This window comes from Thalia democratica, chromosome 2 (genome assembly GCF_965202585.1).
Source record: "Thalia democratica chromosome 2, ktThaDemo2.hap1.1, whole genome shotgun sequence".
NCBI lineage: Eukaryota > Metazoa > Chordata > Thaliacea > Salpida > Salpidae > Thalia > Thalia democratica.
In genome coordinates, this window is record NC_139166.1 from 37,777,956 (window position 1) to 37,800,848 (window position 22,893).

The following is a 22,893-nucleotide window of genomic DNA, read 5'->3' on the forward strand; positions in this document are numbered from 1 at the left end:
TGAAAAATATTACAGTAAGAAGAGCTTTAGCTCTACAGTTAATTCTAAAAACTATGAATAGTAATCCTTTAACTCAAGCCTCAAGAGTTACAATACGACTTTAATTTTTAAGATTTTACTATCAAAATAATGTTTCAATCGTTTAAACAATTTAGACGAGATCTTCATGTAGTCTTAAGAACTTGTTAGGGTTGTTTTTGGTAATGGCAGTTTGATGGACAAATATATCAGTTTCTTGATCGTCACGGTGAATAAAACCGTAGCCCTTGCAAACATTAAACCACACCACTCGGTCAGTAATTCCAAGTTCTAAACTCTTTTTAGTGCATGAGTTTTTGTGTCTAGCTGTTTTGGACGTTCTAATTGTATTAACTAAAGGAGTTTTTCTGGTGGCAAACGAACATTGTTTTACTGTTTTGTCATTATCTTCATGTACAAAAATGTTTTGGTTTTGTGTGTAGGTATTTACATGATGGTTGTCATTTTCAATTATGCTGTTGTACTCATTATTTTGACTAATGTTTCTTTGGTTATTAAAATAGTAGTTTGATTTAGATCGTTCTTTATTAAATCTATTACAACTATAACTTATATTTTTGCTTCCTTACTTGTTTTCCTTAAATCCATGTCACAAATATTCATGACGCACCTTTTGAAATCTGCTAATCATAATGAAAGGCAACTGGACACCCTGTTTTTCAAGTGGTTTGGTATTAGGTGTAAGTATAAAATTTTTTGCAGTATCTCATCGTTTTTCAAATCAAGCAACCACTAACTTCTTTGTTGAGGTGGTACCCATTAACCGATTCAAATTGCTTCTTTGGATTTAAACCTTGCAGCAAAACTCCATCTTTTTCAATGAGATATTTACGTGATTTTGAAAATTTTCTATCTTTAGGCGCTGTACACAAAATATAGTCTGACATTTCTTTGTTTAGCCAAAATTCACGAAGCACCCAATACTTCTCTGCGTTTTCAATGATGCCATGGTCGGTTAAGCGTTCTTCGAAATAAAGAAATTGTACTTTTACATCATCAATATCAAATTTGAATGACTTCAGCCATTCGATTCTACTGTCTCCATAGTTGATTGATCCCGATTATGAGTTATATTCCATGCTGTAATTTTCCGTCCTAAGTATTCTGTGTCGCAACATGTTATGGTCTCTTAGGCTGGTTGCATACCTTGGCGTTTCTGTGTCAAAACTAAATTTTTCCTGGTTTATTCTGAGTAAAGCATTTCCTTGTTTTCTTTTCAATGTTAGTGAATATACATTGCAAGTGTATGATACAGCATATTTTTGTTTAACATAACTATACTTCAAAATTATACATTCTATTTTTTCTATAATCTGTTAAAAGTTGAAATTTTTTGTAGTAAAAGTTTAAAAAATACTTAGGTAATTTGTATACAATTGTTAGGCTTCTTTCATTAAAATAATTTCAGTAAATATTTAAAATTGAAAATATAACACAAAACATACAACAAATCAGTTTAAAAAGTGACAACTTTATTAATCTAATAATTTTGTTTTTCTTATTAAAATTTTTTAACTAAATTTATTTTAATAGGGATAGTAGAAATATAATAGAAGCTGCTTCATCGGGTGCATGTAGTGCTGTGCAGCTTGTACTAAATATTGCCGCCAATTTAATCGCTTTTCTATCTTTACTTGCTGCTCTTAATGGGTTTTTGGAATGGTTTAGCTCTCTTATAGGTCCATACAACTTAAATTTTCAGGTTAGTTTATACTTTTTTATAAAGTTTTTGTTGATATTTATATATAATTACTTAAGATAGTAGTTGATTTTTTTTTGTAAATTTTTAAGAACACTTAAGATGTTAATATATTAAAATATTTTTAAATATTTCTCTAGTTTAATTTGTCTTATTTATTTAGCTTTTGTAGGATTGTTATTAAAAGGGTAGTTAAATAAAATTTACGATCATTTTTACACTTTTTATTTATTTTCAAAAAAATGTTAAAATAACTATAACAATGTAATACTTAAAGATGTAAAATAAACAATTAAGTGTCTCAACTTAAGCAAAAACAAGGAGACAAGTTACTGGGATTTAATTAAATTTTTTTTAGTTACAGCTTTTCAGTTATAATCTAAATCCTAACTGAAGAGCTCTACAGGGCGAAACATTGTTTTGTATTTTGAATCTGTCTTGACAAAATCTCCAGAATGTTATTATAATAAAAACAATTTGCATTGCTAGTATCTGTAATAATAAACTACGTATTAGCTCAGAGTTTGAATATAAGTAAAATAGTTTTATTTTGAAAGTAAAGATGCTTTTTTATTAATGAAAATTTGTTAGTTACAAGTTTGTTGAAAACCGTTGTAAATAACTGTTTCCTTTAAAATAAAAACACTGAGCAAGAGATTTTTCGTTAATTAAAAAAAAAAAGTTTTTAATTCTGTTGAAAAATACTTACTTATAGAGAAATATAATAAAATCTTAGTTTGGATATGTTCAGAAAGAAATAAAATTCAAATTTATTAATGATGATGTAATTTATGAGACCTGATTTATGCACAGAGTAGTCCCTTGTTACAACATCTTCAATACCTACATACCATTCATCGTGAATTTATTTTTAAAGAACTTTGATTGTTACTCTTAAAAGGAATTAAAAGTTTACAAATTCAACTATTTGATAACATTTTGAATGACTTTACAATACTCTTGTTTCAGAATGATTTAAAAAACTTTATGTGTAGCCTGCCAAAGATGTTGGATGTAAAAGATTGTAAGATATTAAGGGTGTATAGAGCTAGGCATAAAACAAAGACTTAAACTAAAAAGAAAACAAACTGATCAAGAAAAATCATTTACTTTAATCCCCCGCTCTGCTAGTCCGTAAAAACTAATATCTGCAAAGCATTTTTCGAGATAACTAATAAACATTGCAAGCAAAACGAAACATTAAATAAGATATTAAACAAAAATAGCTGTAAACTGTCTTACAGCTGTAAGAGCAATATTAAGGTTATAATACAAAAACATAACAAGAAAACTTTAGATAAACACAACAAAACCGAAGAACAAAGCGTCACCACTAATACCCTATCCTGTAACTGCGGATCAAAAAACTCGAACCCCCTAGGTAACAATTGTTTAATAAAAAGTGTAATTTACAAACCTACGATAACATCTGCAAAGGAAATAAAACTTTATATTGGTTCTACCGGAAACACTTTCAAAAATACATGGTACAGTAACAATAACAGTTTCAAAAATTATAAAGATAACGGGACCGAACTAGCAAAAAACATTTGGCATTTAAAACATAACAAAACCACTTACGACATAAAATGTAGCATCCTCCACCACATCGGGGAAATTTAAAGCATACGTAGCATCAGCAAAACCTGTATTTTATGAAAAATAGAGAAAGCCAATGCTAACAAAAAAGTCAACGCAATCTGTCCACATTTTCAGAAGCTCTACTCTGAAACTTAAACTAGCACTCGTTAATTAGTAAGTTAAATTATTTGTAATTGTAAAGAGTTTTTATCGCCCCTAGAAATTTTTTTTATACATTAGAATACGATGCCAAATTAAAACTTTTGATCACATAAACTTTATCCAATAAGGCAATTTAACAAAAATTTCAAAATTTGTAGCAAAAACATATTACTTCAAATTGTACACTAATTTGAACAACAATATAGTTACGTCATAAATCTAAATTAGAAATTTTGAGCTTTAAATTTCAACAGTCTGTTTATAACATTATCAATAGCAAATGTTGTGTTTATTATTCTATTTCTTTTTTTTTTGCTACTAATTTTAATTTGAGTCCAGTTTTATTACTATTTTAATGTATTTAATATTATAATTTTTTTTCTAGTCCATATTACCAACAAATTCTCAAAAGCGTAACATAAGCGTAATATTTTACTCAAGTTTAGTATCTTTAAGTTTTATTTTTGTTGTTAAACTATTAGTTCAGTATTTTGTTTTTAATCTTGTTTTACTTTCATTTAATATGGTCAAAATTTTTTTTAGATTTTTTTACAACAACTGAGGATCTCCTATATGCAAATATAGGAGTGAGACATTGTTTTGTTAGTAATAAACTGTTAAAATAGATAATACAGAACACAAATTAATTTAAATTACTTTAAATCTTTCCTTCAAGCACAGTATATTTTTCTTTATTAGATTTCTTTTTTTCTCGATCGTTATTAATTATTTTGGAAGTTGTACTTCTAAAATTATAAAAGAAATCTTATTCAAATAGAATTTATAGAATTCTATCTGAATAAAATTTCTTTTATAATTTTAGAAGTACAACTTCCAAAATAATTAAAAAAACAGATAATAGACAGCTTTTATATGTTAAATAAAGAAATAGAGATAGAATAAGAAATAAATAATATCTACAACAAAAAGTTGTCTGTTACTCAGTGTTTTGTATATTATTAAACAATTTCAAAGTAGCATTATAAAATCTAACTAGTAGTTCTATTTAAATCATTTTTTACCAAAAATTAAATTTTTTACTAAAAATGAAAAAGCAAGTTTCTACTTAAAAAATCAGAAGAATTTTTTTTAAAACCAAAAGCTAAATTGGGAAGTCTCAAAGCTCATTAAATGTTTTTTATTTTTCAGCTAAGGACCTCAAGCTTTTAACAACATTTAAAAAAAATTCTTGTTTTAGTTTTGAATTTTAAATAAAATAATAAGAAACAAAAAAAAAACATTTAAATTTCCAAGTTTTTAAAGATTAAGTATTAATAATGTGTTTATTGTAAAAATTTAGAGAAAATTTGTCTAAAAGTCAAGAACAACAAAAGTTTTTAGCAAAATATTTTTTCAATGTTTTTAGCGGTAGGACTTTTTATGTGTACTATTTTATGGGCACTATTTTATGTGTAGAATTGCTGCAATCAATTCTGCCTATAATTTGATGTGATGTCATTAACATTATGTGTAGTATTTACATGTTGCTGCAATTAAAATGCTGCAATTAAATGAAAAATAAAATACTGTCCAGGCCTTCTATAAATATTATGGATAGTTTTTGAGTTTTATATTTATAAACAAACAAATAGAAAAAAATTGAATACACATAAACCAATAGTTTGATTTATTTGTACATTTATTTGAATTATATTTTGTAAACTAAAAAAAGTAGTGGCTAGACTTATTTAAAGATTATGGATAATTTTTTTTTTTAAGATTTAATAAATTAAAAAAACTTGAATACACTTAAACCAATTGTTTGATTTGAAAGTATATTTATGTAATTTATATTTTTTATATTAACAGAAGCAATGGCTTGGCATATTATAAATATTTTGAAATTTTTATTTATTTAAGATTTTATAAACATTAATTAATTAATTAATAGATTAATTAATAAAAAAACAAAAAGAAATTAATAGTTACTGACTGAGGGTTAGGGGTATTAGTGATAGTAATTAAAAAACTAATACAAATTTTTATGAAAAAAATATTAACTACAACCAATGCTTTATTTCTCTTTTAATCTATAGAGCAACAGTAAAATCTAAACAAAGCAACCAGTTAGCACGTGGGATCTACGGGAAAAAGTTTTTAACAAATATATAGGAATCACTAATCTTAATTCAACAACATTATGAAAATAAATACAACAGAACTGGCAAACTATATTTGAAATTTATAATGTAATAATATAGAATAGACAATGAAATACTAAACAGGACAACATCAAAATTTAATACTTAATTCGGCTGCAGACTTTGTAACTTAAAAAAAAATCGAAATTGATAAATCAAACAAGACTATAACACTTAACAAGAAAAGGGATAGACAAAATATATCCATTACCAAAAATTCTTTCTTGTCAAAATTAAACCTAATTTAATGTTAAATTAAAGTAAGATAAAGCCGCGCACACGAGCAGTTTAAAACATTCTTCTGATACAACCTTTCCTTTCCATATTTCACAAAATTTTTAAGAGTGGTTACTAAAACTTTTTCAAAATGTACAAATTCTTAAACCAAAAAAAAACTAAAAGCAGTGTATTTTTTAAACTACTTACTGCACAAAAACCTTTATTATTACTAGGTCATAAAGTTTTAATAATTCTAAATTGCTACCAAGCAGATAGAATTATCTCATATATGAAACAGCTGTATAAAACTGTTGTTGATTACATAATATCAATAACACAGCCAATAGCAGATGGTAATAACCCTGTATGTAGGCTGTTCTTAAAAGAATCAACGGCCGTTGTGTATGCGTTGAAAAAAGAAGGTTGCTTAGTGTAAGAAGTTAATTAATATTGTCTAGACGACATATGAAAAAGCTCCTCTTAAAATAAAACAAATTTTAAAATATTTCATAGTCACTTAATTGTAGTTTTGTTAATTTTAGTTGTTTGTTCGGATGGAAGATTAATTTTATACTTAATATTTGTACTGTACAAAATTAAATAATTGCGTCATAATGTTTTTTGTTTAACTTTTGTATCATTGTTTAGCAAAGTGCTATTTATTTCAAACCGTACTAGCTGATGATTAAAGCATTTAGCTTTTTGAAACATATGTTCTGGATTAAAAAAAATCTACTTTTCATAATAAAGTATATATATGTATATCTAATTATATAAAAACAATAGTTTAGACAGCTGTTTCGTACATGAAATATAAAGCTTCATGTACTCCTTAGTAAGCTACAGTTTATTACAATAGTAAACATAAATTAAGTTTTGAATTTTTTAAATAATAATTATGACAAAGTAATGATACAGTTTATTCTACAGTTAGCTAAACTTGTAACAGTTAACTATTGTAATAAACTGTAGCTTACTGAGGAGTACATGAAGCTTTATATTTCATGTACGAAACAGCTGTCTAAACTATTGTTTTTATATAATTAGATAAATAATTAGCTCCAATTTAGTTTGTCGAGCACTATCGACCAGAACTTTTTATAAAATCTTTAGTATATATATTTATGTTATATGATTAATTAATTAAATATTTTATACAGTTATATGCATATATATGTGTATATATCTTAACGTGGAAAAAAAAATTTAGGTTTTGTGCTCCTACATTTTCTACCCAGTTTCTGTGTTGATTGGTGTTGAACCTGTTTATGCAAAAAAGGTAAGTTTTATTAATAAATGGAAAAGATTGTTTTTATTTGTCAAAATTTTTCTTATAAAGCTAAAGTTAACAATACTATCTGATAAGTTTATGTTTCTTATTACAGGACTGTCATGGTAAGTTTATCTACTTACAGGGTTACCACACAGTCAGGCTGTATTAAGCAATTAAAATTTTTTGAGATTCTTGAAAAACTCCAAGCTAGTTTGATTTTTTTTCAGACTTCATGCTAGTTTAGGCTAAATTAAGTTTGAAGTCGCTGTATATTTCCTTAACTAGTTTTCATAAACGCCCTCCTTGGCAGAAATTTAATAATTGTCCCCATTTTCTAGATATTGTCCAATTACTAGGTAATTACAGGGTTGTCACTTTACCTGAAAACCTGGAATTTGACAATTTAGGCTAAAAAAAAAACTGGAAAAACTTAGAATTTTAAACAGTTTTTACATGTTAAGTAGAAAATTTTTGATTTGACACAAAAAATATATTATATAGATAAGCTTTTTCTTGTCATCATCAAAAAACACATTTTAAGTAGCTTTACAGTATCTTTTTAATGTTTTCATACTAATTAACACAGTTTAAATATTTATAAACATAATTAACAATTAAACTTAAGTTTAAACTAAAAATAGACCCAAAAACAAGTACTTTAAAAAACCTAGAAGAAATTTTAAAAGCATGGAGAAAATTTACCAAAATTCAGTGGCAACCCTGTAATTACCAATTTATTTTATCCGCCTTACTAATTCAAACCCTTTGGTAGCTCAAATTGCTTCTAAATAAAAATTCAAGCTGAATTAAAAAAAAATTGCGCACACACTCTTTATGATAAATTATAATATTTAATTTTTCAAAAGTTTGTTCTGCAAACAATGTTTCTCTCAAACAGCTTGTCCATAGTTATGAATCTAAAAATTCTGAAAAAATATATTTGAAAGTCATGGAAAATGGATTGTTTTGTTATTTAAGAATTAAGTTTAAATATTGATAAAAAAAAATGCAATAAAACTTTACTATACAGTTCAAATAGTTATTTCAAGGTAAAGCTCAAGTAACTACTTTGTTAACAAATGATAAAATCGAAAAATTTCAAACTAGAGATGTGAATTAGATGTTATGGGTCTCTTTAATCAGTTAAATTTTATTAAAAATTGTATTTAGAGTGTCCCACCTGTTGAACCTAAGTAATTTTTCATATGTTTACTATGTTAAATGTTGCTTTATATATGACGTTTCCGACCAACCATTTGATATTGAGGGGACATTTATTGTCCGTATTACTACATCAGTGAGTTTAAAACTTAAAAAAAGTGTTTTTGTTTGTCACAAGATTGTAAAGATTGAAAACGATAAACTATCAAAACGCATCAGGATATTTAAAAATAACAACATTACTTTAAAATAGACTGGGAAATAATTCATCACATTGGAAAATAAAAAAACCCCATGCATCATTTGCAGCACCTGCATCCTTAAGAAAGTTGCAATCGTCAAAGCTAATAAAAAAAAGAAATTAAATTAATGATACGAGCTCTTCTTTACTTGTCCACACTTCAAAAAACTTCAAACTTGTCTATACTATTAGTATAATGTATGTTTAAGAAAAAAAAATTGTAGATTCTGTTTATAAAAAACTAAAAAAGATTGAAATATTCTTTAAATCATGCTTAAAAGTTTTGTAAACTTTATGACTTAAAATAAACCGTAAGTGGTCAAACATTGTTAGTACAATAACACTTACCTATTAAACTTGCTTGAATCTGTATTTAGAAAAACAACAACTAGGTTTTGTTTAATTATTTTAAATTTTTACGAACTAAATTATAACTGATTTGAATTTCAGTTTGCAAAATAACACAAAAACATTAAATTTTTTGTATTTTACTTATTTTCAGTTGCATATTTTTTAATCTTTTTTTTAATCACTGACGAGCTCTTTGACGGAAAAATTATTTACAGAATAAACTTGAGAAAAAAAGTATATTTTTTTCTCTCTCAAAGTAAAATTCTCTAATTTATTTCTTCAAGAAACAAACGTATAATAATATGTTGTAAGCTAAGCTTTCTTTTTAATTTTTTCTAAACTAAATTAAAAATATAACTTTAAAGAGGTTGTTTATATACAAAAAGTTTTAGCATAGTTTACTTTTATAAAAAATTAAATTATAATTGTTCACACAGTCTTCTAAGTAAAATACCTTATGATATAGCTTTTGTGCCTTTTTAACTAAAAAAATTTTAATCCAATTTGAAAATCCAAGTTAATTGTAATTGCATTTTTAATTTAAATGTAGTTTCCAATTAAAGAAAAGAAAAAAAGGTTTTCTTAAGAAAGAAGAAAAACTAAAAAAATATATGCAAACTGAGCTAAAATAAACAAATATGTAAATATAATTATATGTCCTTTTTTGAATTTTTAGAAAACTTTAGATTTAGTCCTTTAATTTCGAAATGATCCCAAGTTCTCTTATTTTAATATGGTCTTAATTTTTTTTATTATTATTAGAGCTTCAAACACAATGTTCTAGTTTTTTTAATTTTATTTGTTTGGTTTTCTTATGGTGTTTTATATGCAACTCAATATTATATATTTAGTTTGTATATTTCAATGTTTGTACTAGTTTTAAAAGTTAGTTTGCAATTAAGTAATTATGGTAGTCGAAATGTTCAGGATTACTTCTTATTCTTAGATCTTATTGTTGTTTTTGTGTTGATATGCGCTTTTAAATTTTACTTAATCTCCTTTGAATCAACTTTCGCCATTATTTTTCGTTTCAATTATACTTTAGTCAATATCATTTTGCTTTTTGTCTCTTATTTAGAGAACAATGAGTTCATTTTTGGGTCTTAATTTACAAGTTTTTTAATTATTTAAGTTTTTAAGTACTTTTTATGTATTGTTTGTGTTTTATTGCATTTTTATCAATTATTATGCAGCAGTAAGTTATTCTGATATTATTTTAGTTTTGACTTTTTTTATGTTTTATAAAGGCCGCTGAGTGAGTTTTAATATTCATTAAACATTGATAACACCCTGCTTATTAATTTTAAAGTTAAAAAATATTATTTTTAAACATTCAGATTGCTGAACTAATTGGTACAAAAGTTTTCATCAACGAATTCATCGCTTATGAACAATTATCAGAATTGATAATTAAAAGGAATAACGGAACGTTCGACTTGATAAATAATTTTACCGGTGAAGTAAATTGGGTTGATGAAAAATCTGAAGCTATTGTAACATATGCTTTATGTGGATTCGCTAATATTGGATCTCTTGGCATTATGCTTGGTGGATTAGGTAAGTCAAATACCTAAAAAAGCTGAAATCTCAATTCCAATTAGTTTTAAATTGAAATTAAGTTTTTATAATTTGCACATACGTACAAAAGTATTGAGAAATTTTAGATATAAGTTAAATAAATTAAAAAATGTCGACAAATTCATTGCATCGTATTATTTACGTTACATTTAAGTAGAAAATGTTTTTCAAAACACACTTATTCAACTACTGCTGTGTTTAACTAAGCTATAAAATATTATATCAACATGTATAAAAGCTAGATAATGGATACGTCATAATAAGTTGAATAAAAACTGTGGAATAAAGACTGTTCAGATAAGAATTTGGTAAAAATTAAATACACAGTACTTTTAATCATAAGTAAGTAGATAGAAAACTTAGGTTTGTGAAAGGATAAAACAATAAAGTACATACATACAAGTTTTAAAGCTATATAAACGTATATAATAATAATAAAAAAGCTATGAAAACGTTTAAAGTAAAATTTAATGATCAGAATTTAGTTAATGTAACTATTTAAAAGGAATAAAGCTAAAGTATTAAATATTTTAAGTTTTAGAGCAATTACACTAAAATATACTTCTGCAATTAAAAAATAGTATTAAAAGTAAACTAAAAAAAAGTTATTAGAACAAAATTAAATTAAAAGTTAAAAGAAAAAAAATTGAAAAAGTTTGTACAAGTTAGTATTGTAAACTAACTTTTGTTTACGAAGCTTAGGCTTATAGGTTTTCATAAAAAAAGGTTATAAAACACTTGAATGATTTATTTTAAGCCCTTAAGTTAAAATTGTAAATTTGTTGTCATTATAGTTTTTTGTGCATTCCGGGTAGTTAAGTAAGTGATCTTCAATTACCGAAGGACTTTTGGTCGTTCTATTATCTCTATTGGCCATCCAGTTTCTGAGGGGTTTTGAAATGTGCTGATCCCTTCTCATATGGAATCTCTAAGAAGTTCTCCCAAAGTAGACACTGTCGCAGTGACACTTAAGTTTATATATAACATTATTATTTTCAGGATCGGGAGTAACGTCTTTAAATATTCCATTTAGAGGTTTTCTGGGGAAATGACTAATTTAAAGATTAACTGCTCCGAATGAACTATTGATTGTGTGTTTTAATTTATTTTCCAGGAACTTTGCTTCATTACCTAAATTGGAATTCAATACACTGAGCACTATTTTGGGCATTGTTTTGCAGGACTATTGCATGAGTACGAATTTTTCAACAGTTTTCTATTGAAATTTTAACGAGTGCCTTAAGCCAAAGTCTCGGCTAACAATTTCCAAGAAACGTTTACTGATTTTAGTCTCTACCTAAAGTTAGAGGTCTCTAGTTCATAAAATGAAGGAGAAGATAGATTTTTAGTGATTATTTTAATTTGCGAGAAAATTGACCCCAAAAATTTGCGGTCCATACGTTTATATCGGAAAAATTTTATATAAATTACAATATCTCAAAAGTTTAAGAATATCTTTTAACTATATAAAAACTGGCTTGTAGTTTGTACTTAAAGCTTTCATATAAGATCCAAATTTATTTTTAGTAAAGTAAAAAAAAGTAGTTAATTTAGATAAATTTAGTAAAGTAGTTAGTCGGAACCCCTATGCCTTTAAGTCACACAATCTAAGGATTTTAAACAAAAGTAATTTAATAAAAAATCAGAGTAATTACGGTAGTAGCTGCGAATACGATTTGAAAGGGAGCAATTGCCGTTCGGAGAACATTATTTACAAGGCAACAGTTAACTCTGACATTGAAAAGAAGTTCTACAGCGGCTTATTCTCAGTTCAGATTTCGGTATGCTAAGCATAAAAAATCTTTTAAGGGTGGTGTATACTAAAATGAGACTGAGCTTTCGAAATATGTTTGCAACCTAAAGCGCACATACATTGATTTTAAATTATCTTTGGAGGAGATAAAAAGAGCACAGCCAATAGCAGATGGTAATAAACCTGTTTGTAGGCTATGCCTAAAAGAATCAACAGCCGTTATGTATGCGTTAAAAAAAGAAGGTTGTTTAAATAAGAGGAGTGAATTCATATCGTCCTGTCGACATATGAAAAAGCTCCTTTTAAAATACAATAAATTTTAAAGTATTTTGTGGTCACTTAGCTGTGGTTTTTGTGAATTTTAGTTGTTTGTTTGGTTAGATGGATGATCAATTTTTGCACCGAATATTTGTAATGTACAATGTTTAATTCTTACGTCATATTGTTTTTTGTGTTTTTTGTTAGTTTGTGTATGAAAATATAAAGTGTCATAAATTAAGTAATTTAGTTGTTAAAGGCTATTTATAATAAAATGAAAGTTTAAAACCATCGTATGATTAAAAATGTTACATAGTTAACTCGCAATAAAATATTTAGGTTCTCTTGCTCCAAAACGACAGGGAGAAATGGCCAATATCGTTGTTAGAGCGTTGATTGGTGGAGTTTTTGTCAGTGTACTTAACGCCTGTATTTCTGGTTACTTTAATTTATATTTTCAATATGAGTCTGTATTTAACAACTTGTAAAACAAAACTGTATTTAGAGAGAAATACAACTACATAAAAAATAATAATGAACATATAATGAACATATAAGTACTATATATTACATACATATGTTTAGTATACAAAACAAACTTTTTTCTAGTACAGCTGTTTCAACGTAAGAAAAGTATCTATATACATATGGAGCTTTATTTTTGTAAACAAAAGAACAAGCGTTTCTGCTTATAAAAAATACACTTTCTATGTGATTTTTAATTGTAAACAAATTAATTCAACCACATGCATAGAAATAAAAAGAAAACAATTTCCAATGTTTACTTAGCTTTAATGAAATGTAATTACAGTTATAAAGTGAGTCGTTTTTAACTTATGTGTAATTTTTTTTGAGTCAAGAGTACTTTTATAAACTTATTTACTAAGTTATAACTACAGAAGAATAATAATTAAATTGTAATCAAGTACTTTTTACTTTAAAGGTTGCAATCAAAGTTCTCGACTTAAATAAAAGGAGAATGATCAATGATAAATTTAAAAATTTTTATTACAATGTTTTATTCGTAAGGATTGAAATCTCGTTTTTTTAAACGAGTGAAATATTGTATTGTAATAAAAATTTTAAAATTTATCATTGAAATTGTAACTACTAATAATTTCAAAATTATATACTTGAGACTTATTTAACATGCTACAATAAGACTTCTATATTATGATTTTCTTATTAAAACATACTTGACCAGTTAATATAATGATTAAAGCCGGTGATGTGTATTGTGTATAGGTAAACTAAAAAAACATATAATTAACCAATTTAGTTTTAAACTAAATTTAAAGAGACTACTCGCATTGTGATTAAAAAAAAATACTAGTAAAGTTTTTAATTATTGTAAGCTGCTTATCATATTTATTTAATTAAAACTTTAAACAAGCCATAAGGGTTCTAAAATTTTTTTTTCAGCAAATTTTATTACTTGCTCTTATTTAAAAGCTTAAGTTAAAACTGTAAAATTATTCAATTATAACTATTACATTTTATTGTACTCTAAACTTTAAATCGAATTAAAAGTTAACTTTAATTGTAAACAAAACTATATATTTCCTTTAATCTTATCTAATAAATAAAGATATGAAAACATTTTCGTCTTTTTTTTAAATTTATTATTTTAAACCTTGTTATTTTTTTTACACACGCTACACATTAAAAAAAGATCGTTATATTTTCCTAAATTTATAAGATTCATCCTTTATTATAAAACATCAAAATAATTGACTAGTTATCTTTAATATTCAAAATAAACCAAATATATTTTGAAAAAATTGTTTTTAAGCAGAAAAGAAAACAGCTATCTATTATACTTTTTAAACTAGATTCTTTTTTTATATAAAAACAAATAATTTATATCGTTAAATTTATTAAAAGTTAAGGCCATAGGGGGGGTAGAAGCCATTTTTTGACCAAAAATAACATATAGACTTATATTATAGTAAATTTCATAATCTTTCAGATGCTTTTTTTAGATTTTAAAAATATTAAGTAACTTTTTTTTTATGACCGGTTATATAAAGGGTTGTCTATATAAAGGGTATATAAAGGGTAACTTTAAAGCCGTTTTTCTCAAGTTTTTAAAAACGGGCTTTAAAATCTATCTTCTCCTTCATTTTTCAAGCAATCTTCTTCAAATTTTCAGGAAATGTTCCTTACATTATGAGAAAAAAACGTTATTTGTGAATTTTAATAATTTAAAAAAATAAAAATTTTATGACAAAAATAAAATAAAAAAAGTGATTTTTTATCAAAAAAAAATTTTTTTTTCAAAAAAAAAAAAATTTTTACTTAAAATTTTTTAAAGTCACAAATAACGTTTTTTTTTGTTATTGTATAAAGAATAGACTGTAAAAGTTTGAAGAAGATTGCTTAAAAAATGAAGGAGGAGATAGATTTTGAATGCATAAGTCTTTTTTCGCCGTTTTAGTTTTTCCTTCCCCATAAGGAACCTGTTATGCGGCCCGACTTTGGCCGGTCATATCTCAAAAACTAATTCGAATTTTTAAAAACGGTAAAAAGCAACTTGAAGCTTAGTAAAAACTCTATAAAATAAGATCAACTTGTAAAAAACATGGCCTACCCCCCCCTATGGCCTTAAATAAAACTTAAAAACAGGTGTATGAACCTAAAACATACACTCTTTAGTATGACAAAAAAAAAAGAAATATCATTAATCCTAGGTGATCCTGTTTAAAATAAGCAATTTTCGGTTATTAATATTGATACTACTTGATAATTAAACAGAAAATCAACACAAAAAGATTTAATTTAAATGTTTACGGATAGTTATAAAACATAAAAAGACACAATTCTGATTTTATAAAATAAACAGTTAATTATGTAACCATGATTCACTTTTAATTAAATGGTCGATAATAAAATAGATTAACTCAGCTAAAAACTTATTTTTACAATTTAACGAAAATAGCACTTAACAAAAACAAAGTTAAATCTAATAAATAAAGAAACTAAAACGAAATACTAAAACAAATTATGCATTACTAGTTAAAACAGTCAAATATAGTTCTTTAGTTCAATCAAAATAAAAGCTTGTGAAAAAGAGTTTGAAGAACTTTATTTAAGTGAAGTTACTAAGTTTGTTTAGGGCGTTTAACACATGACAAAGTGTTCACTTTGAACCAACATATGAAGTTGGTAGAGTTGCAATCAATTTACAATTGGGATTACCCGTAGGTAGTATTCCCATCCTTCAATTCTCAAACAGAGAAAAATAAATTGTCTAAAAGTATATACATTCTGTCCACATTTAAATGGTCAAAGATATTAAAGCTAAATTACTAAACACAGTTTTTAATCGTAAAGCTCTTGGAAACGATGTAAGTATAAAAATTTGTGGTCTTCAAAACTTTTGATACTAATAAATATTGGCAGTCAAATATTTTCTTTGTTTATATACTTTGCCAATAACTAAAAGGCATTCAAATTTTATAATTACTGTGGGGAATGGGACTACAAAAGTAAAAAAAGTTACATTATAAGGTAACTTTTTATAAGAAATCTATATTTGCAAAAGAGAATTATTTCTCAAAAAATCAAAAACATGTTCTGTTGAGTCACTGAAGAATCTACCTAAACAACTCAAAGAATATGAGTCGATTAAAATAGTTTGGTTTACAGTAAAACATTCTTTAGATAAAAATTTTATCAGGGTGGTCAATGTTGTTTTATCTAAATAATTTTTAAGATCTCTATTTCAGTACAAAGGTACACAACCAGGGACGTAGCTAGCTCAAAAAAGTTACGAATCTGCAAAAACTAAAACATCTGAAATAACACGTCTTAGCGGTAACACAGCAATTTAAACTACCTCTAATATTATTGAATTTAATCAGAAAATATGCAGTTATGCTAATACATCGAAAATTGAATGTTGAAGTACGAGTGATAACTGTATACAAGGCAATTTATTTTGCTCCACACCCCATATGACTCTTTATGTCATGCCACTTGTGTAAACCCAGAAACATTCATTAAAAAAAATCACAATTTAACTCAAAAACATTAATATTGTTTTCATTCAAACATTTAAACGTATAAAATCAAACATTTAACGTAGTCAATAGTAACAACAAGTTATGCAAATTTTTGTAACATAAAATTGTATGATTTTGATTTTTGAAGCTACAGCTTCCAATAGGTTTAATTTTGCATTGTAGCTTTTTGACAAAACAAAGCTTTAACGCGCTAAATGTTACAATTTGGATGTATTTAATTCGTTCAATTTTTTTACGACACTAAAAATGCTAAAGAGTACATATATGTCAAAATTATCTCTCAGGAGTGCATAACTAAGTATAAATGAATACTAAAAGCTAAGAAAGCAGAGTCTTTTCAAGCTGTAACAAAAGCAAGTTTTTTCGCACATAAGTATACGTTTCTGTAGATTTGCAGAAACGTACCAAGCCACGTCCCTGTACACAACCAATGCTTTGTAAAAAAGTAAAAGTTGATGTTAATCTTAACAGGAAAACTTTTGTAAATCGAGTTTACAAGTGCTTGTTCACCATCTGTGGCAGAAGATAGGGTTGAAGAATTGAATGAAGGAAACTATTTGAATTTTTTGATTTTGTTAAAGAGAAAAAAAAAAGTTATAATCTTTTTCGTGTTGGAAACAAGGACCTTAAATACTGGATTAGAACTTGTATTTCTGAAAGTTACTTTTTTGTTTTTAAAAGTAATAGCTGTCAAGAAATATGTTCCTAGATTAAATGTTCTGTCTATACTTAAAACCGAACCTAGTTGAGCAGAACATGTGACCATGTCAACAAACTGATCCTCTGTGAAAAGGATAAATGAAGGTAAGTTTTTATAGACGTTAGCAAGTATAGAATCAATGAAAATTTTGATAGACTGAATGAATCCATCACCTATTTTCTTTAAACAATTCTCTAGATCATTCGCCAAATTATCTCTTTAAAGTCCTTATGCTTGTTGTTAATTCTATACTTAACACTTTTAATTGACTTATTTAAATTTTAATCATCAATTGTATTCTTAATTTTTTTACTTTTAAGGTTAACATCAATTTTAACTTTTTTGATGGAAATTGGATCAACTCTAGTTTTTTTTACGAGACAATGGTTGGGTACCTTTGTATTGAAATAGAGCTCTTTTAAATTCTTTAGAAATAACAAAAGTGACCACCCCGATAAAGTTTTTATTTAAAGAATGTTTTATTTTATACCAATGAAACTTTTTACTAAAAACGAAAGAACAAATTTCATACCTTTTAAACTGCATTCTTTAGTAATAAATACACCCTGTATTGATTAGCTATTTTTAATCTTGATATTTTTAACATTCGATAATTAGCCAATTTGTTTTATTGCAACGTTCTATACAATATCACTGATACTACTTTTAATATCTGCTTTATCAAAAATCTAAATAATAACCAAGATAGAATTTTATTTTATTTTTTATAGTATACAATGTACTTCTCATTGTAATATCAAGGTTGCCACTCTTTTTGACAAAAAAAAGTGTCCTGAGTCAATTAAAAACTCGAACAATTCTAAGCACACGAATTCTGGCATCTGAGGGTGTTTTAAATCAGAATGATACAATACCTTTAAGCAGATGCCAGAATTCGTGTGCAAAGAAATGTTACACATGGCTATTTTGGGTTTTAAGTTTAGTTTTGATGGTAAAATGTAAAACAGAATGATGGGGTTGCAATGGGTTCACCTTTAGGTGCTATCTCGGTTAATATTTTTGTTGGTTACCTAGAAAGTGATTTTTTTTTGAACTGTGAAAGTCCTCTTTTATATCTTCGATACGTAGATGACACTTTTGTCATGTTTGAAAATAGACAAGAAAGTTCCAATTTACAAAATTACCGAAATAATTTTCACAAAAACCTTAATTTTACAAAAAAAGAAGAACACAACAATTCATTAAACTTTTTAGATGTTTGTGTCCGACGATCAGTTGATGGGAAACTTTTAACTAAAATCCATCGTAAATTAATTTCAGAAGCGTTATATGTTCCGTGGGCATCTTTTGGTCCAGTCAAGCAGAAGTTGGAGTTTTAATGGGTATGGTGAAGCGTTTCACCAGACTTTGTTCTCCTTGCTATCTTAAAGGCGAGTTGAAAACAATTCAAAATATTTTCCTTTCCCTTGGTTATCCAGGTAAGTTAGTTTTGAAAGTTATAATAAGAGCAAGAAGTTCAACAGCTATAAAAATGATTGGCCCTCAGAAGTGTCCAGTATACTTAAAACTTCCTTACCTTGGAAATATTTTTGAGAGGTTTTCTATGAACATTTTTGAGGAAATAAGCCAGGTTTTCAGCTCTGTTCGTTTAGGAACAATTTTGTATACTGATCAACCTCTAAGTGGAATTTACTAAAATGTTTCTCTCACCCAAGAAAAAAGTAACATCATCTATAAGTTTTACTGTCACTGTGGTAGTGACTAAGTGGAAAAACATCTCAATGGTTGCACGTAAAAATAGATAAGCATGTTCCGACAATCTTGAAAAGCTGGTTTGATTGTCGTTCGGAGAAACCTACGAAAAATACTTATCGGCAACTGGGCAACATTTGTTAAACATACATGAATGTGCATAAAAATATAAAAAAGAGAACTTATCAGTCTTAGTTAGAGCGGAGAACTCTTTTCAGCTAACATTTTGGAAGCCTTATGCATTCAATCTTTAAGGCCCAGTTTATGTAAGCAGAAAAAGTTCGTATACCAAACTAGACTTTTTAAATACTTATATTAAGTAATTTTAAAGTAACTAGTTTCTCGTAAAATTTTGTTTTTTTAAAGTGTAGTTTTCTTTTCATCTTTATCGCTGGTTTATTTTAGTTTGATTTTAATCTAAAGAGTTTTATTAGTACAACAAGTTCTACAGTATAAGCATTTAGTTAGTTCGATTATTACGTCATTTTATATTATAAAACTTTAAACTACAGTTTATTCTTATTTCAATTCCAAATCAGTTTAGTTTATTTTTGATAAGACTTACTACGAAAGATCTCAAATAAATTAACGAAAAAAAAATGAAATGTGTTTCGTTATATTTAATAAAAATGCTTATGTTTAATATTGAGAATTATTTTTAAATATTCTTCTCGACTTAAACTGTCCATAAGTGAATAAGTTAACAAAAATAATTTCTGGTAATAGATTATAAATTCGGCTACTTACGTATACTCTTTATAGTTTATTTTAGAATATACTGATAGAATTTGAAAACGATTACTAATACAGTATAATGAGAAAGAATTTAAGTGTTTTTTTTTTAGTTGTCGCCCTCAATGAGAACCTATTGGCCTCTATAAGTTTAATAGTTTTAATATCAAAAATTACATATAGTTCTAAAACACGGTAAAAAAGACGATTGCTTGGTTATTAATGTGAATAACTAATTTTATAAAAAGTGATTAACCTCCACCACACTTTAGGCCTTAAGTCAGGATTTCTAAAACCGATTTTCATAATCGCCAACTAGGTAGAAACTTAAAAAATAATAATATTCTTTTATTAGTTAATTACCCATTTAATTGTTTGAACCCATACTAGTTATTGACCCATGGTAATCAAAATCACCCCAAGCAAAGCCCTTCTAAAAATAACAACGGCTGTTTTTTGTATGCAAATTATTTCTTCAATTGACGATGTTTCTATAGGCGTAAAGTATGAGCTGAACTTTAATTGAAACAGATTCAATTTGAAGGTAGTAGTAATTTAAATTGGACTACGTAGAGCTGTTCAGATTTTTTTGTAAAGTAGTTAAAAAAAAAAATTGATTTAGGGCGATTTCTTCTGTATAAATATTCAAAATTTAACGCCTTACTAATTCATCTCTGAGATATATATCTTGAGCTTGTTTCTTAAATTAAAGCACTGTATTTTAGTGATGCTTAAAATAATTAAGTTGAAAGTTAAATCCATAATAACTTTGTGATTTAGAAAAATAACTCTCTAGTTGATAAAGAAATAAGTATAGTTTATAATTGTATTATTTAAATTTATTATTTTATTTGTTCTAAATTTTGTGAATAATAGGTTTCTTATATGAACCAAAACAAATATACTGTGGATCAATACTATTGCAAGACTTTAAAGAAGTAAAGTTACTTAATCGTCTCATCAAGTGCTGCAAAAGAGATAACAGCTCAGGGTAAGATTAAAACTTATGGATAACAGTTGATGTATTTTGTTGATATACTTAAATATATATTCATTTTTACTTTGTCAAGTCCAACATTAAATATATGTTTATGGCTAAGTGGTTAAATTTATTTTGTTTAAACAGGATTCATACTATTGCAACATTACAGAAATGCGACAACTTTTTACACACAGATGGAAATTTGTATGATTAGAAATTGCATTTAGTATGATTATTAAGTAAAAGCATATATTCACAGCTAACTTACTGTTGTGATTTTCCTTAGTTAGATTAATTCTTAAATAAAAACCTATTATATACAAATAGTTTGATTTAAATTTATAATTTAGATTTTTTAGTATGTCATTTTACCGTGCTGATTGTATAGTTTTTTTTTTATTTGATACATACAGTATTTTATGTTTAAATTAATAGATTTAGTTTGGCAAAATACATCCTATTTTTTTACTTTCGTAACTTTATTAATAAAAAAAACTAATGTTTTCATAATTGTTTTAGATTAATATTTACAGGAGTTAACTTTTTATATTATTTTTCAATCATACAAAAATGCTTTTTTTGTTCAGTTATATATATTGTGTCACATGGTAAATGAAATCTATGTTTTTAAATAATGGTCTGTCAAATAGAGTGTTTTTTGTAGAATCATCAGTATTTTTATCCGTTCACTTCTCTCTTAGCGTCGAGAACTTGGAAATCTTAATATAAACTTTTTTTTTTAAATTCAACTACTTTTTAAAGTTACTTTTTATAATACAATATTAAAAGTTAGTGTTATTTTGTTAGTAATATTTTTGTTTTTTATGTAATTCATTAATTTGTTTGGCATGTTACTTATAGCTTTTGGTCTATATAAGTTGAAAATAGCTATGTTTAAATCAAGGAAGGAATATCAGTGTTTTTTGGTGCTAATTATTTAAACGTCATTATTTTTTACGAAGTTATATTAATTTTATATATTTGGGTTAATAACAGTGTGGTTTTATGTATTCAACGTTGCAACAAAGTCTGAATAGTTTGAACTTTTTTCAAATCTCAGGATAACTCGAGATATTTTTAAGATATTTGAAAATGTCAATGCATCTTTAAATATTTTTATTAAGTAGACCCAAGGCTAGTTTAATTGATCCAGTTTATAACCAATTTAATTGATTTTGAAAAAAATATTTTATAACTTTAAGCTAGCTAAGCTCTTTGCTACTTTAGAATTTTTTTTATATCTCAACTATTCAAGGGTTGCTTACCGTTTAGCTAACAGATCTCTCGCTATATAGAGAATGAAATGTAGCTTTTTGAAGCAAGTATTTAACGTTTAAAAGAAAAAAAAAACTGTTATTTCAAATCAAAAATAGTTCTGCAAATAGTACTACAGCTATGCACGTTCAGTATACTAAATTTAATGTAATGATTAATTTTAAACGATTAGTAGACTTAAGTTTTTTGTTACGGTTTGATCATACTAGTTTTCAACTTTTTTTGATGTTATTTGTTTACTATCAGGTCCATACATCTAAATAAAAATGTTTTGTTTCATATTAGAGATATATACAGATATGTAATTAATTAATATGTTACTAAACATTAAGATTTTAACTTTTTCTACATAGAATAAAACTACCCTTGATATAAGCATAAATTAAAACATAAGTTTTAAAAAGGTTAAATTGATTTAATTTATATCGGGTTGCTAAAAAATATTGAGTTTTACAACTTAAGTTAAAAAAACTGTTTTTGAGAAATATCAAGGGTTTTGAACAAAAGTTAACAAATAAACCTGGAGTTTTCTATGTGAAGTTTTGATAAAAACCTTATCATAAAATTAAGATTATATTTAAAATACTTAAATCAGTTCAAAAACACTGTCAATTTTTGATTTGTGATTTTTCTTCTGCATTAATACTTAAAAAAACATTTTTTTTCTGCAGGGTTGCCACTGTTTTAGTAAAAAAAACTAGCTAGAGTGAGTATAAACTAGGCTGAGTCTAAATTACTTTAATCTAATAATCAGTAGACCAGCTAGCCAAAAGGTTGACAATTTGGTAGTAAAGATTTTAATTTTACAACATAAGTAAAGAGTTGCATTTCTGAAATGTTTGTTTCATAGTTAATGTAAACAAATGTAAATTAGTCACGTGTAAAAAATGAGCTAATCACGGTAGGTGTTTAATTTTCGAACGTATTTCCTGACGAAATGACTTTTTTTAATTTACAAAAAAAAATTTGAAAAATTCATTTCTGTATCCTCTTTTTTACTAACTAGGTCC

The 22,893-nt window shown here is 26.1% G+C and overlaps 1 protein-coding gene across 1 annotated transcript in view; it reads left to right on the plus strand.

Moving 5' to 3' along the window:
* LOC145849694 (solute carrier family 28 member 3-like) overlaps window positions 1-21,858 on the plus strand; it is a 47,719-nt gene extending 25,861 nt beyond the window's left edge. The window contains exons 10-15 of the mRNA XM_082954716.1: window positions 1,573-1,741; window positions 7,052-7,120; window positions 10,205-10,424; window positions 12,796-12,894; window positions 20,503-20,617; window positions 20,753-21,858. Of these exons, the coding sequence (XP_082810842.1) occupies window positions 1,573-1,741; window positions 7,052-7,120; window positions 10,205-10,424; window positions 12,796-12,894; window positions 20,503-20,617; window positions 20,753-20,822 (742 nt within the window). The 3' untranslated portion in view covers window positions 20,823-21,858. The remainder of the gene's footprint in view (window positions 1-1,572; window positions 1,742-7,051; window positions 7,121-10,204; window positions 10,425-12,795; window positions 12,895-20,502; window positions 20,618-20,752) is intronic.
* The last annotated feature ends 1,035 nt before the right edge of the window (window positions 21,859-22,893 follow it).